Consider the following 12622-nt stretch of genomic DNA (forward strand, 5'->3'; position numbering starts at 1 on the left):
CTGAGGGACACTGCCCCCCCCCCACACACCCAGTGCACGAATTTCGTGCACCGGGCCCCTAGTCTTTATATACAAGTATAGACACCTGATTTTTTAAAAAGTCATTTTGGAGCAAAAAGAGTAAATAATCAGTATTATTATCCTATATAATAAAAGGCTAATATGCAAATTGTCCCCTCGACCTAGAGTTCAACCAGGGGGTGGGGCTGGCTGGTGGCCTCTCCCCCTGCCAGCCCTGCCCTCAATCGGCCCACCACATGCCCATGGACCCTCCCCAAAGCTGGCCTGGCCCAACTGTCCCCGATTGGGGCGGGCCGGCCGGACCCCATCCGTACACGAATTAGATAATAAAATCTCTAGTTATTTTTATAAATCAAAATCGTATCTATTTTTTCAGATCGTCAAAAATATATTTTTGGTGTGCTTCAGAATTTTAATAATTAGTTTATGTGTGCTGTGAGATGAAAAAAGTTAAAAATTGTTGCTTTAGGTCATTAGGATTGTGGACCTAAGGGAATTAATGGAGCCTGGACTAGAACTGTCCTGTCTATCTGAATATATGTAATATTCCTGCACTCTTTCCTATAAAAGGAAAGGGACACCAACCATGACTTCTCAAAAAACTATTATCTTAAAGAACCAGAGTTCTGGGGTACCTGGCAATACAGATTTAGACTTTGCAGGCCATTTAAGCCAGAAACAGGGGTGTTTAAAACCAGTGGGCTGCTTCCCATTCTGCAGTCAGTTTGGAGTGATCCTAGGGTCCTGCATATGGGACTGTGGGCCCCTAATTAACTGAAGTTCCCACTGTACCTGATGTTGGGGGGAGGGGGCTGATGCCAGCAGTTCTCCTGCACCAAGCCTCACACGGAGGCTGTTAACCAGCAGGGAACGGCTTTTTTAGATTTCAGTTCCTTGTTATTCCTCCTGCTCAGAAACAGTGAAAGACCTTTAGATGAGGAGTGTGCGGAGGAGCAAGACATGGGAAAGGAGGGAGGTCATTTTTTTTCATGACAGGAGAATGTGCCTAATGTGCCTTAGACAACTGAATGTTGTCTGCACTTCAGTTTAGATTCTTGGGTAGTTCAGTCTCTTCTTCTTTGATCTAGAAGAATAAGGCTTAAGATTATCCAAACCTGAAATCATGGCCCCAGGAAGTCCTTGTCTTAGGATATGGCTTCAGTAAATATCTCTTCCCTTTAAACTTGCTTTGCTGTTTGTGAGGCAAGGATGAAGCTTCCAGTCAAAACAGATGCCCTCTTTCTCAATGACGAAGTAAAATAAAACTTCAGGACAAAGCTCTTAGCAGCACATGAAATCAGATGTCCTGTTGTATTGTTTAATGGTCTAACCCACACCAGGACACCTGGGTCAATGTGTACAATACCTTACTTTACACTGGACTTCAGCATTATTCCTCATAAGACCAAACACCCCACACAGATCCAGGAAGAAGCTCTTTCTGCATCATCTACATGAATGGCCTTTGGAATAATTGAGCAGAAAAAGCATAGTAATGTGAAATATTTATAAATTACTGAGTCAGTTCTAGCCAACATCTTGGAACGTTTTGTTTTCCCTGGTCCCAGATGTTTCTCCAGGTTCCGGAGATGGAGAGGCTACTAGTAGTGTCAGAAAAGAGGGCAGCTAACCAAGACAACACCTAAGATACGAGGTTTATACTTTTCACCACTTAGAGAAAGCCCACGTCCCAAGAGAAAAGCAGCTCTGGCCAGAGCTCTCTGGAGTAATAATCCCCAGAAATGGTACCAGAGGGAGCAGCTAAAGTGCCCGAGAGTCTGGCTTCTTGAGCCATGGTCTAGTAGACGGTGTTCGAGGACTTCCTGTTCCTAAAATCATCCTTGGGATCTGTCCAGTGAGGCTTGAGGTCCTAGGCTGAAGCCTCAGATCAGCTCTGTTCCCAATGGAAACTTGCAGAAGACGGGCCTTAGTATTCCAGACAGGCATTCGCCGTCTCTACCTTGTGGCTCTTACTGACCCCAGCTCAGCACTGCACTGAGGGCCGCTGCTGCCTTTCTCACACTCACTCAAGGCAGACGCAGCCACGCGGCTCTTCGAGGCCACATCCATGATGTGCATGAAGTCAGCAGGGTGCCACATCCGCAGAATGAAATGAGGGAAGTGGGACCGAGACGCAAACTTCCTGTCCTCACTACAGAAGTGGCTTCAGCTTGAGCATCAGGGTCACAGAGCTGATTATTTATGTGGGGCAGAGCTGCCCAATGACACAGAAACTCGTCTTCTTGTAGTCATTGCTGGCGAGAGAGCATTTTATCCTGAGTCCGTGGGTTTAAACGGTGCTAGTGTTTGGCTTACGTGGTCGGTGACAGGAGACAATGACCAGAAATACCCAGCTGCTGACCAGGATGAGCAGGAATGTGTGCAGCAGAGCCTGGGCAGGAGTTCTGCTCAGGGTCAAGTAAGTAGCAGCTAGCTGGGAGCTCCATCTCTCCACAGACCAGAAAAGAAGAAAGGACTGAATCAGCGGCAAAGAGCTACAGCTGCTTGCCCCACTCAGCCCTCTGTTCCCCGTGCAGGACAGGGTGTTCTCCGACTGGGTTTCACCTGGTATATGATCGCTTCCAGCTAAAGATCTCATCCAGGCTGGAAGAGGGAGAGACCTCTCGCTTCTGCAGGGTTCCCCAGCGACGCCGGCCCCCTAGTAATGAGCCGCGGTGCTTGCTCAGCCCTTTTATCCTCTCCTCTGTTCGGAAGAAGTCAGTCAAGGCCCGGAAGTACTCCAAGATAACCTCGTGGCTCCACGCTGGCAGAGACTCCTGGCGCAGGAACCCACAGTGGCCGCCCTGGCGACTGAGCAGGAGGAAGAAGTAGGGGTTGCTGTGAAAGAGTTCAGTGGGCAGAAAGTGGTCTGGGGGCCCGCACACGGGGTCATCCGCGCTGCAGATACACAGCACAGGTACGGCTGCCTCGTCCACGTCCCGGAGGGGGTCGTTGTGGTCCCAGTAGGCGTCCCAACTGATGGGGAAACTCTTGGTGTGGCAGAAGAGGGTCTCCTCAAACTCTCGCAGGGAGCGGCTCCTGAACAGTTTGTGGGTGTCCACTGTGTCTTCCAGGGCCGTGGTGTACCTGGTAGCAAGAAGGCGAACAGAGAAGGTAGGAAAGAGAGGGAAGAATTAGAAAACATGTCAGCAAATTGGCAGCTCACAAGCCAGATTCTGACCACAGAGGCTTTCTTTGGCCATATAATGGAGGTTTTTTGTTTGTTTTTTAAAATATATGTATTTTATTGATTTTTTACAGGGAGGAAGGGAGAGGAATAGAGAGTTAGAAACATCAATGAGAGAGAAACATTGATCAGCTGCCTCCTACACACCCCCCACTGGGGATGTCCCCTCAACCAAGGTACATGCCCTTGACCGGAATCGAACCTGGGACCTTTCAGTCTGCAGGCCGGTGCTCTATCCACTGAGCCAAACCAGTCAGGGCCCATATAATGTTTTTAAAAACGTCCATTTCATTGTCATCATTTAAAATGCAGCTATCAGTCTGGCTGACGTGGCTCAGGGGTTGAGCATCGACCTATGAACCAGGAGGTCACAGTTCGATTCCCAGTGAGGGCACATGCCCAGGTTGTGGGCTGGATCCCCAGTGTGGGGCATGCAGGAGGCAGTCGATCAATGATTGTCATCATTGGTGTTTCTGTCTCTCTCTTCTTCTCCCTTCCTCTCTGAAATCAATAAAAAATATTTTTAAAAAATAAATAAAATGCAGCTATCAGGCTCCTTTAGACAAATGAGAAGATCTGGCGAGATGGGCTGGCGGTCCTGAGGGCAGCAATCAGGGTATTTCCTCCCTCCTTCCTGTGTCATGGTTCCTACCAGGTCTGTCCCTCATGGCATTACCTGCCCAGCACGGGGCAGCACTGACTTTAAGGCTGCTGAGCTACAGCAAGGACAGCTCTCCTCCTGATCAAAACTTCTGTCCCTCTGTGGGGAACTTGTTGAACCCCTCTTAGAATAGCTCACTGGCTCGGACTATCTAAACTAGCAGGTGGCACCCCCACAATTAACATTTTACTTTAGGGTGTATTAGTTTGTTTGTGTGTTTTTTTTAAAATATATTTTATTGATTTTTTACAGAGAGGAAGGGAGAGAGATAGAGAGCTAGAAACATCGATGAGAGAATCATCGATCAGCTGCCTCCCGCACATCTCCCACTGGGAATATGCCCACAACCCAGGTACATGCCCTTGACCGGAACCGAACCCGAGATCCCTCAGTCCGCAGGCCAACACTCTATCCACTGAGCCAAACCGGTTTCGGCAGTTTGTTTGTGTTTTAAAAGCGAATATGCCATCCAGATCATGACAAATGAGGGTGTGGAGGAGGTTTTCCTAGAGAGGGCTGGATGGCAGAGGACGTGGCTGATTTACAGGGTGAGTTCCCCAATGGGAGCCTGAGAGCAACTGTTCTGGGGAAGAGGGGCATCTTTGCTGTTGCCACCTCCCTGGAGAAGGGCTGGGGCCCCCGATGAGGAGGCCAGGATGGGCAGCTGAGACCTTTGGGGGGATCAATCCAGCAGTCGTCCGTTGATTTTGGATGTGTGTCTCCTGAATCATTCAAAGAGATTTGCCCTGAGTCTTTAATCCCAAACTTCCATGAGCAGGGTAGTTACTAAAGGCTCTGTTTCCTCTCCACTTCCCTCCCCTTATCCTTCAGCTGGTGCCCGGGGGGATGTGGGGATGGAAGCTGGCACCTAAGCCACAGGAGAGCACCTTGCTCCTGGATACTCTGGAAGCTCTGGCTTGTCATGGCAGCCTGTTATTGCACTCAGGATTTCATTTCAGAACAGGAGGCAAAGCGGGGCAAGAAAAGAAAGAGAAACCACAGTTGCCACCATTAATTGAGCACCTACCCAGCGCCAAGCTCACTTCCATGGCCTCGTTTCATGCATATACGGGCCTGGGGAGGTAGTTATTATCAACTCCCTTTCACTGAAGAGAGAAGCGAGGCTCCAAGGAGTTCGCTAACTTGCTGGAAATTCAGGATTTGAACCCGTGACCTGCGCCCACATCCCAGGTCTTTCTGCCACAGCACAGTTATCCACGTCTTTGACCTCCTTCTGCCTCTCCCAGGAAAGCCACAGTGCAAGCCGAGGCCTGGTTATGTGCTGTGGGAATGTCGCCTTCTCAGGGGGAAAGTCCCACGTGTATGCCTGGTGGTAGGGTAGAATGTTCTCTTTATGGAGATTTTTTAAAAATTGTGTTTAAATATTCTTTAAATTGTTGCCTTAAATATTGAGCACAAAGGAATATGCAAAATATTTGTTGGGTCTAAGGATTTTTAATGAATACCTCCACATTGTTTTATTCCTGTCCCCTCCAGGCTCAAGGGCTGTAGGGAACATTCTGGACAGACAGCCAGCTGCACTCGCTGCCAGAGCCCTTGCTGATCTGACAAGCTGCGGGCTAAGCGGTCACCTCAGGCACTGCCTGTCGGGGATGCGGCAAGTGCTCGGGTTGCTAGGACACCGTGAGGCCAGGGGCCCCGGGCGGGAGGCCCTGCCTCGTATAATGATGCTGACTGAGTCTTCTATGGATTTTAAACCCGCTCCCCTGGTTCTCTCTCGACTAGAGGGTTTGGACAGCTTCAGACAGTGTGTGAGGGGACTTGCCCAAGTCGCCGTAGACCTGTCGGAGTCAACACCAGGCAGAGCTGTGTCTCGCTCAGCCCAAGACCCTGTTACCCCTCACAGGTCTGCGGCCCCGTTACCCACCTGCTGAGGGCGATTTTCTGGTGGAGCAGGAAGCCCCGCTCGTAGGGCCAGGGCAGGCCGGCCTCGAACCACTCGCGGCAGCGCAGCACCGGCGAGATGCAGGCAGCCCCCGTCATGTAGCTGGAGGAGCCACACTCGCCCAGGTAGGACAGCAGCAGCGCCGACCCGGAGCCCTCGCTCACCGCGAACAGCGGGGCCGCGGGGTGTCGGAAGCGGATGTAAGTGACCGCCTCCTTGAGGTCGGAAGGGTCCCCGAAGGGCTGCAGCCGGGGGCTGACCAGCGGGCAGCCGTGGTGGCCGCGGCGGTGGAAGATGACAGGGTAGTAGCCGCGCTCCAGGGCGAGCATGCAGAGGCCGAGCACGTTGCGGGTGAGGCGCCCCCACGCATTGGGGATCACCAGCAGCACCGCCGGCAGGCCCCCGGCGTTGGTGACTCGACGGCCCCGGGCGCAAGGTCCCACGACCCAGTCCAGGGCCACCAGCCCGTTGTCGGCCAACTGCAGGTACTCCCGGGCCAGCTCCGGCCCCGGGCCCGCCGGCAGCACGAAGTGGCGGAGGGTCTGCAGGTGGGGCCCCGAGAGCCAGGAGCGCGGGCCCGGCTCCAGCGCCGCCGAGCGTCGCAAGGCGCGCAGCAGGCACTGCGCCAGCGCCGACGGCTTACAGATGAGCCTGCACCCGCCGGGCAGCGGCTCGCGCCCGTGGCCGAACTGGTCCGCCGGGCCTCCGCCGTCCGCCTCCTCCTCGTCGTCCGGGCCCCCGGCCCCCGGCAGGGTCCTGACTCCGACGGCGCGCCTCCCGAGGCGCCGCAGCCTGGGGGCCAGCAGGCCGAGCAGGGCGATCGCGGCCAGGAGCAGGGCGAGGGCGGCGCCCCACGGCGGCATGGCGAGGCAGGAGCGTCCCCGGCGGGTGGCGGGTGGCGGGCGGCGGCAGGCGATGGGGCTGTCCCCTCCGCCAGTTCCCCGCTCTGCCCGCGGCTCCGCCCGGCGGCGGGCGGCTGCCCAGAGCTCTCCCGCGCGGGGGGGCGCTCTCCGGATTGGCCACGGCCCCGAAGAGGCAGCCAGTTCGGGCCTGGCTCCCCTCGTCCGCCCCCCACGGCCCCCCCTCCCCCCGCCCCACGGCCCTTTGTACAGCGATTGCGACAAGCAGGAGCAGAGGGTGAAAGGAACCGAGGCCACGGAGAGGGACGGGGACGCGCCAGCGAGCCGGAAGGGAGTGGGGAGGGCAACGAGCCGAGGAATGGGGTGTTGGCGGCAGAAAAGTGGGGAGACTCCGAGACCAAGGCTTGGGGGACCGGGATGAGCATGAGTCCCTGTCCCCACTCCTCCGCCCGGCGCGGGGCGCAGCTACCGGGGAGACCCTGCGACTCTGCGCCCTCAGGGCCGCTGTTGAGAAGCAGCAAAGAGAGAAGTGAATAGACCGCCGCTCCCGGCGGGCTCCCGGGCTCCGGGCGCTGCAGCCGAAGGCACCGGCCGCGCCTCCCTCCCGGGCTCAGCCGCGCGCTCTGACCTTGGTGTTCCTCTCGGCCCCGTGGGCACCAGCAACTGCGCAATAACCCCGCCTGGCGGGGGGCCTGGCGCCGGGCCTGCGGGGACCAAGGCGCGAGGGTTTGGGCGGGAGCCTAGAGCGCCGGTGCGCTGCGCGTCCGCTGTCTGCATCGGTGCCCTGTGCCGACGCCCCCAGAGCGTGGGGCTCCCCCGAGGAGCCTGGCTTCAGGTAGATCTTTAAAACCAAGACCCAAAAGGAGACATATGTTATACTCTTTGTAATACTTTAAGCAATAAAATAATTAAAAAAAAAACAAGCCCCAGGCCCTGGCCGATTTGGCTCAGTGGGTAGAGCGTGGGCCTGCGGACTGAGGGTTCCATGTTCGATTCCCGACTTCGGGCTCGATCCCCAGTAGGGGGCGTGCAGGAGGCAGCCGATCAATGATTCTCTCATCATGTTTCTCTCTGAAATCAAAGATATATATATATTTTTAAGAAAACCCAAACCGCTCCCTAGGAAGAAGAAACCCCTCGCCTCCTAAACTGGAGAAAAGACACACTGGGGTGCGGGGTGCGGGAGATACATGTCACCCGGTGGTGGGGCATAGGTTGGAGTCCCTTCATCACCTCAATGGCCAGCAGTTACGGGGGGCGGGGAAAGAGTGAGGAACCCCTTTGTAAGTCACAGGGATGTGGGACATGACTGAAACACGTTCTTCCTCCATTTGGAAGTTTGGGGCTCGGCATCTCTACCTTCACCCTTCACTCACGTTCCCGTCTTTCCTCAAAATCCCGAGGAGAGCCCAGGAAAAGGGGACCAGAGGGGACCAGGGAGAGGGCTGCAGAAGCAGAGCCCGCTGCCGGGGGCGAGGCCTTGGGTTCCTCCGGCTCACGGGACCAGTGTCTCCCGGAGCACACGCCGGCCAACGAACGCGAGTGGAGGCGGAGGTGGGGCGCAAGCAGCTGCCGGCCGACTCCGGCCTCCCGGAGCGTCTGGGTGTGGGGACCGGGAGGTCTGCGACCCTCCAAGGCCGGGCCCGGGCCTCTGTGCGAGGGCAGGCGTGGGATGGGCTGGCGGTGAGGCTCTGGGCGGCACAGCTCTCCCTTCCTCCGCTCGGACTTGGTGGTTCTGCCCTTCTTCATTGGCGGGTCTGGAGCGAGCTTGCCGGAGGAGCGTGCCCGTCTCCCCTTCTGGGCCGCCCGGTCCACAGGGACCCCATCCCGCCCTTCGCCCGGTTCCCCGATCGCACCCCGGCGCCGGGACGAACGCGGAGCCGAGGAGGTGGTCCCCGCCTGCCTGGCAGGCGCGGCGCCCGGGCGGGATTCCCGCACAAAACTTTTCCGGCCTGGGGTTCAGGACGCGCGCGCGCACAGGCGGGGCCGGGGGCGGGCGCCGGGGCGGGGCGGAGGCGGGCTGAGAGCGGCGCGGCGCGGGCGGGGCGCGGGGCGTGTGAGCTGGGCGTCCGGATGCGCGGTCCGGGGCGGCGCGAGGGGCGTGCGAGCTGGGGTGTCCGGGCGCGCGCGGGGCGCGGGGCGGGGGCCGCGGGGGGCGGACAGGCGCGCTCGAGCTCGGGGTCTGCGGGGGCGCGCGAGGTGGGGCGGGGCGGGGCGGCGCGCGCTCCCTCCCTCCCTCCCGTGCGGGCGGCGGGCCGGATCTGGGATGGCGCCTCCTCCGCCTTCGCCCCAGCTGCTCCTCCTGGCAGCCCTGGCGGGGCTCCTGCGTCCCATGGAGGTAAGGCGACCCGCCCCTGAGAAGGCCCAGAGCTCTTCGCCGAAAGTTCGTCCAGGAAGGAGGAGCGCGCGGAGAGAGGACTAGGAGTCCTCCCCTGGCGGGCAGGGCCTGGGTTGGGAGAGGCAGGGCCCTCGTTGAGGCCAGCGCCCCAGCTCTTCTGCGCCTTGGACCCACAGGTGATGGCTGAGCCGGCCGAGGAGGCGGGAGCCCGTTGTCCGGGGCGCCTGTGGCCTCTGCCCCCACAGGTAGGAGCCTGGAGGGCGCCGGGAGGGAGGGTGTGAAGGGGTAGCCAGTCCCGCTCTGGCCCCTCTGCACTTCCAGTCAACCTCGGAAGGACCTCTGCCGGTTCCTCCATCCCTCAGTGGCCAATGTCTTCATCCCAACCTGGAGGCTTGGGGCTTATTGTCCCCTCCCCACGCCCCCACACAGGGCCTCCCAGCTGCTTTAAGCGCTCTTCTTTCCCCACATATAGGTGTCACCGAGAGTGACGTACACACGGCGGAGCCCACGGCAGGTGAGTACTGTCAGGAGCCATCCAGGTGTCTGCACTTGCTGGCGTTCTCTGCCTTTTCTGCTCATCATCTCCATTTGTTACCACTTCCCTCAGGAAGAGGCAATGTGCTTAGTCCGGACGATGAGCCCCAGGCCTCTGTCTGCAAGGAATGCTGTTGCGTGGCTGGCTGTGTGGGCAGGATGATAGTAGGAAAAACAACAGCTCGTGCTCCAGATGTGCTGTGTGACTGTGGGAAGTCCCCTGGCTTCTCTGGGCCCCGGTTTTCTCTAAGAGGATATCAGTAATGCCCCTGCCCACGAGGAGCAAATGAACTGTGTGTGGCAGCACTTTGCAAAGTACGAAGCTGTATCGTGTCAGGAGCGTGCCTCCGATTACCGGGCTCCAAACCGTGGGTTCGCCTTGCACGGCTGCCTCTGGTTTTGCCAGTGGCCAGATAGCTTCCATATCCCTTTGGATTTTGCTGTTCAGAAGCCTTTGATGGCTCCTTATTTCCCACCTTATCATGACCACACCCCCTTGCCTGGCTTTTCAGGCCCAACCTAGTTAATTAAGCCGTGTCTGACCTCTCCTAATCTGTGGCTCACCTACCCCACATGTGAGTGCCAAGCTCATTCCCATGGCTCTACCTTTGCTCCAGTGCCGTGGTCGGCAAACCGCGGCTCGCAAGCCACATGCGGCTCTTTGGCCCCTTCAGTGTGGCTCTTCCACAAAATTCCACAAAATACCACGTGCGGGCGCGCACGTACAGTGCATTCTCCTCCACTCCCTGTCCTGTCCTGACCTGAGGCTGATGCAGGAAGCTTCCTGGCCACCCACCATCCGTACGCATCCTTCTTCAAAGCCCAGTGCAGGAGTCTGCTCTCCCATGAGACCTTGCCGTTCACATCAGCCCTTGTCCATCACGTTCTCTAAATTTGCGTAATGCTTATAACTTAAATCCTTTCACTTAACAACTAGCCAGTTTGAGTTTTATTAGTTTGCTCTTTCATTTGCATTAGTTCTGTTTCCCTGAGTTTCCTTTACATTCCCTGCAAGTGGAGTCCAGGATTTCTCTTTTGGCATCTCCTACAGCATCTGGCACAGTGCTGAGCATCAGGTCAGCCAAATCAAAGAATATTAATAATTGATCAAGTGTTTCCATCCTGGGATTGTGCACCTGCTGCCCGTGTGCCCTGTACTTGGATGCCTTTGGGAGACTGACTCTATAGATAGGATCAATGAAAAGAAGAATTGGTCTCCATAGAGGGGATGCTTACAGTCTAGACTGGGGACCTGTAGAACCGTCATTGCAGGTGCAAAGAAATACAGCTAAAGAGTGTGGTCAGAGTCTGACTGGGATGCCCAGGCACGCTGTCATGGAAGCTGTGAGCTTTGAGGGGTGGCACTTGATGGAGGAGGGGTGAAAGGAATGCTCAGAGGCAAGAGGCAGTGCATGCCACTACCCAGGGTCCTTTTTCCTTTCCTGAGCCCTCCTGGTGGAAGGGCCATGTTGCCATCCTGGGAGTCCCTTTAACCTGGCCCCAGGATGGGAGCACGTGGGGCTCTCACAGAAGGCCCGGGCCTGGCTGGCTATCTCTGTGCTTTTCCTCCAGGCAGAGGATGTCAGCTTCCTCTACCATCCCTGTGCCCACCCCTGGCTGAAGCTCCAGCTGGTCCTCCTGGCCCACGTCCACGTGGCCCAGCCCTCCCTGGCCCCTGACGCCAGCCTCACTCAGGACCGGGTAGGTGGTTGGTGACAGTCAATTGTCTGACACTGGCAGCGGCTGCAGCCCCGTGTGCAGAAAAGGGACATTCGGGGGCTTCCCCTTGTTCTCTCCCCACCATGTTAGCGCTTCCAACAAGTGCCTTCTTTCATAGCCCCTGGTGCTGGAAGCGTGGGGGGTGGTGCTGGAGATGGCATGGGTGGAGCCAGCCTGGGCTGCCCACTTGCTGAAGCGAAGGCGGTGGAAGAGGCAGAGGAAGAAGGCACAGTTCCTGTCCGACAGCCTTTCTGGGCCCTCTCCCTGGGCGCAAACGCCGGGCAGAGGGAAGCTGTGCCGGAGAGGGTGTGTGCAGGTGAGGAGTGGGGCCCAGCGTGGTTGGTGGTGTGGTCATGGGGTGACCTGGAGAGAGAGAGGATGAGTGCTGTCTCTTCTCCCCTAGGCCCCAGCTTTGGCCTTTACTCTGCGGAGCTGGCGGCCCCCAGGCCCAGAGGTGGTGTCTCGAGGGCCCAGGCAGCACTCCCCTGGTGGTGCCAAGAGGCGCGGGCTTCGGGCCGCCCTTGGTCTCCAGCCTACTTCCTCAGCCCCGAGGTTCCCCTCCGCTTCCCCATGGAGCGTGGAGACCAGGAAGCCCAAGCTAGGAACCCCAGGTGAAGGGGGTGATGCTCCATTTGTGCCCACTGCCCCCCTGCTGCCTGGGGGGCCTCGAGGCAGTGCCAGCTCCAGGATAGAGGCCCAGGTGCCCAAAGGGCAGGGCAGCCCAGGTGGCTGTGCCTGTCCAAGCCAGGCTTCCCCCGCCCCTCGGGCAGCAGCGCCTCCGCGGGCAGCCCGGGGCCCCACCCCACGCACGGAGGAAGCCGCCTGGGCTGCCATGGCCCTGACCTTTCTGTTGGTGCTGCTCACCCTGGCCACACTCTGCACTCGGCTGCACCGAAACTTCCGACGCGGGGAGAGCATCTACTGGGGGCCCGTGGCGGACAGCCAGGACACTGTGGCTGGTGAGACCTTCCCTTCCTCACGCATCCCTAGCCCCGCCCCCACGGCTTCCCTGCCCCTGACTGCTTCCCACCCTGCCCATAGCTGTGCTGAAGAGGCGGCTGCTGATGCCCCCGCGCCGGGTCAGGCGCTCACGCCGGAGACCCCTCCTCCCACCCACGCAGGACAGCGGCCCAGATGGGGACAGCTCCGACTGACGTGCCCCGGCCCTGCCACTGTGGCAGGTTTTGCCCCTCCTCCCCCGGGGAGGCCCTGACCTCTGCCACGTGGACCACGCGCAGGGCCGCCCTCTGGTGGCCGGATGGAGCATTTGCAGAAGGGTTCGTTCTTAATGTGGTGTTTGTGGGGAAGGGTGGCCCAAGGAAGAAAAAGGAGCTGTTGTAGCCTCCTTTGCCAAAACTCTGTATTTTTAACTAAATTATTTTAGTAGAATCTTGCA

The 12622-nt window shown here is 57.9% G+C and overlaps 2 protein-coding genes across 3 annotated transcripts; one reads left to right on the forward strand and one right to left on the reverse strand.

Annotated features, from left to right (window-relative positions):
• Window positions 1-1671: 1671 nt before the first annotated feature.
• Window positions 1672-6828, reverse strand: ABHD15 (abhydrolase domain containing 15). Its single transcript, XM_036341908.1, has 2 exons — window positions 5758-6828; window positions 1672-3108 (listed from the first exon to the last, which is right to left on the reverse strand). Exons 1-2 carry the CDS (start codon window positions 6636-6638, stop codon window positions 2583-2585), a joined length of 1407 nt encoding a protein of 468 aa, XP_036197801.1. The 5' UTR covers window positions 6639-6828; the 3' UTR covers window positions 1672-2582.
• A 1982-nt stretch (window positions 6829-8810) lies between these two features.
• TP53I13 (tumor protein p53 inducible protein 13) lies at window positions 8811-12615 on the forward strand. Of its 2 annotated transcripts, XM_036341946.1 has the most exons (7): window positions 8811-8973; window positions 9150-9218; window positions 9446-9487; window positions 11080-11208; window positions 11345-11542; window positions 11630-12185; window positions 12268-12615. In XM_036341946.1, exons 1-7 carry the CDS (start codon window positions 8902-8904, stop codon window positions 12378-12380), a joined length of 1179 nt encoding a protein of 392 aa, XP_036197839.1. In that variant the 5' UTR covers window positions 8811-8901; the 3' UTR covers window positions 12381-12615. The 2 variants fall into 2 exon arrangements, with proteins under 2 accessions (XP_036197839.1, XP_036197840.1); XM_036341947.1 differs by lacking the exons at window positions 8811-8973; window positions 9150-9218; window positions 9446-9487 and adding an exon at window positions 9520-10583.
• The last annotated feature ends 7 nt before the right edge of the window (window positions 12616-12622 follow it).

Source organism: Myotis myotis, unplaced genomic scaffold (genome assembly GCF_014108235.1).
Source record: "Myotis myotis isolate mMyoMyo1 unplaced genomic scaffold, mMyoMyo1.p scaffold_m19_p_17, whole genome shotgun sequence".
Taxonomy (NCBI): domain Eukaryota; kingdom Metazoa; phylum Chordata; class Mammalia; order Chiroptera; family Vespertilionidae; genus Myotis; species Myotis myotis.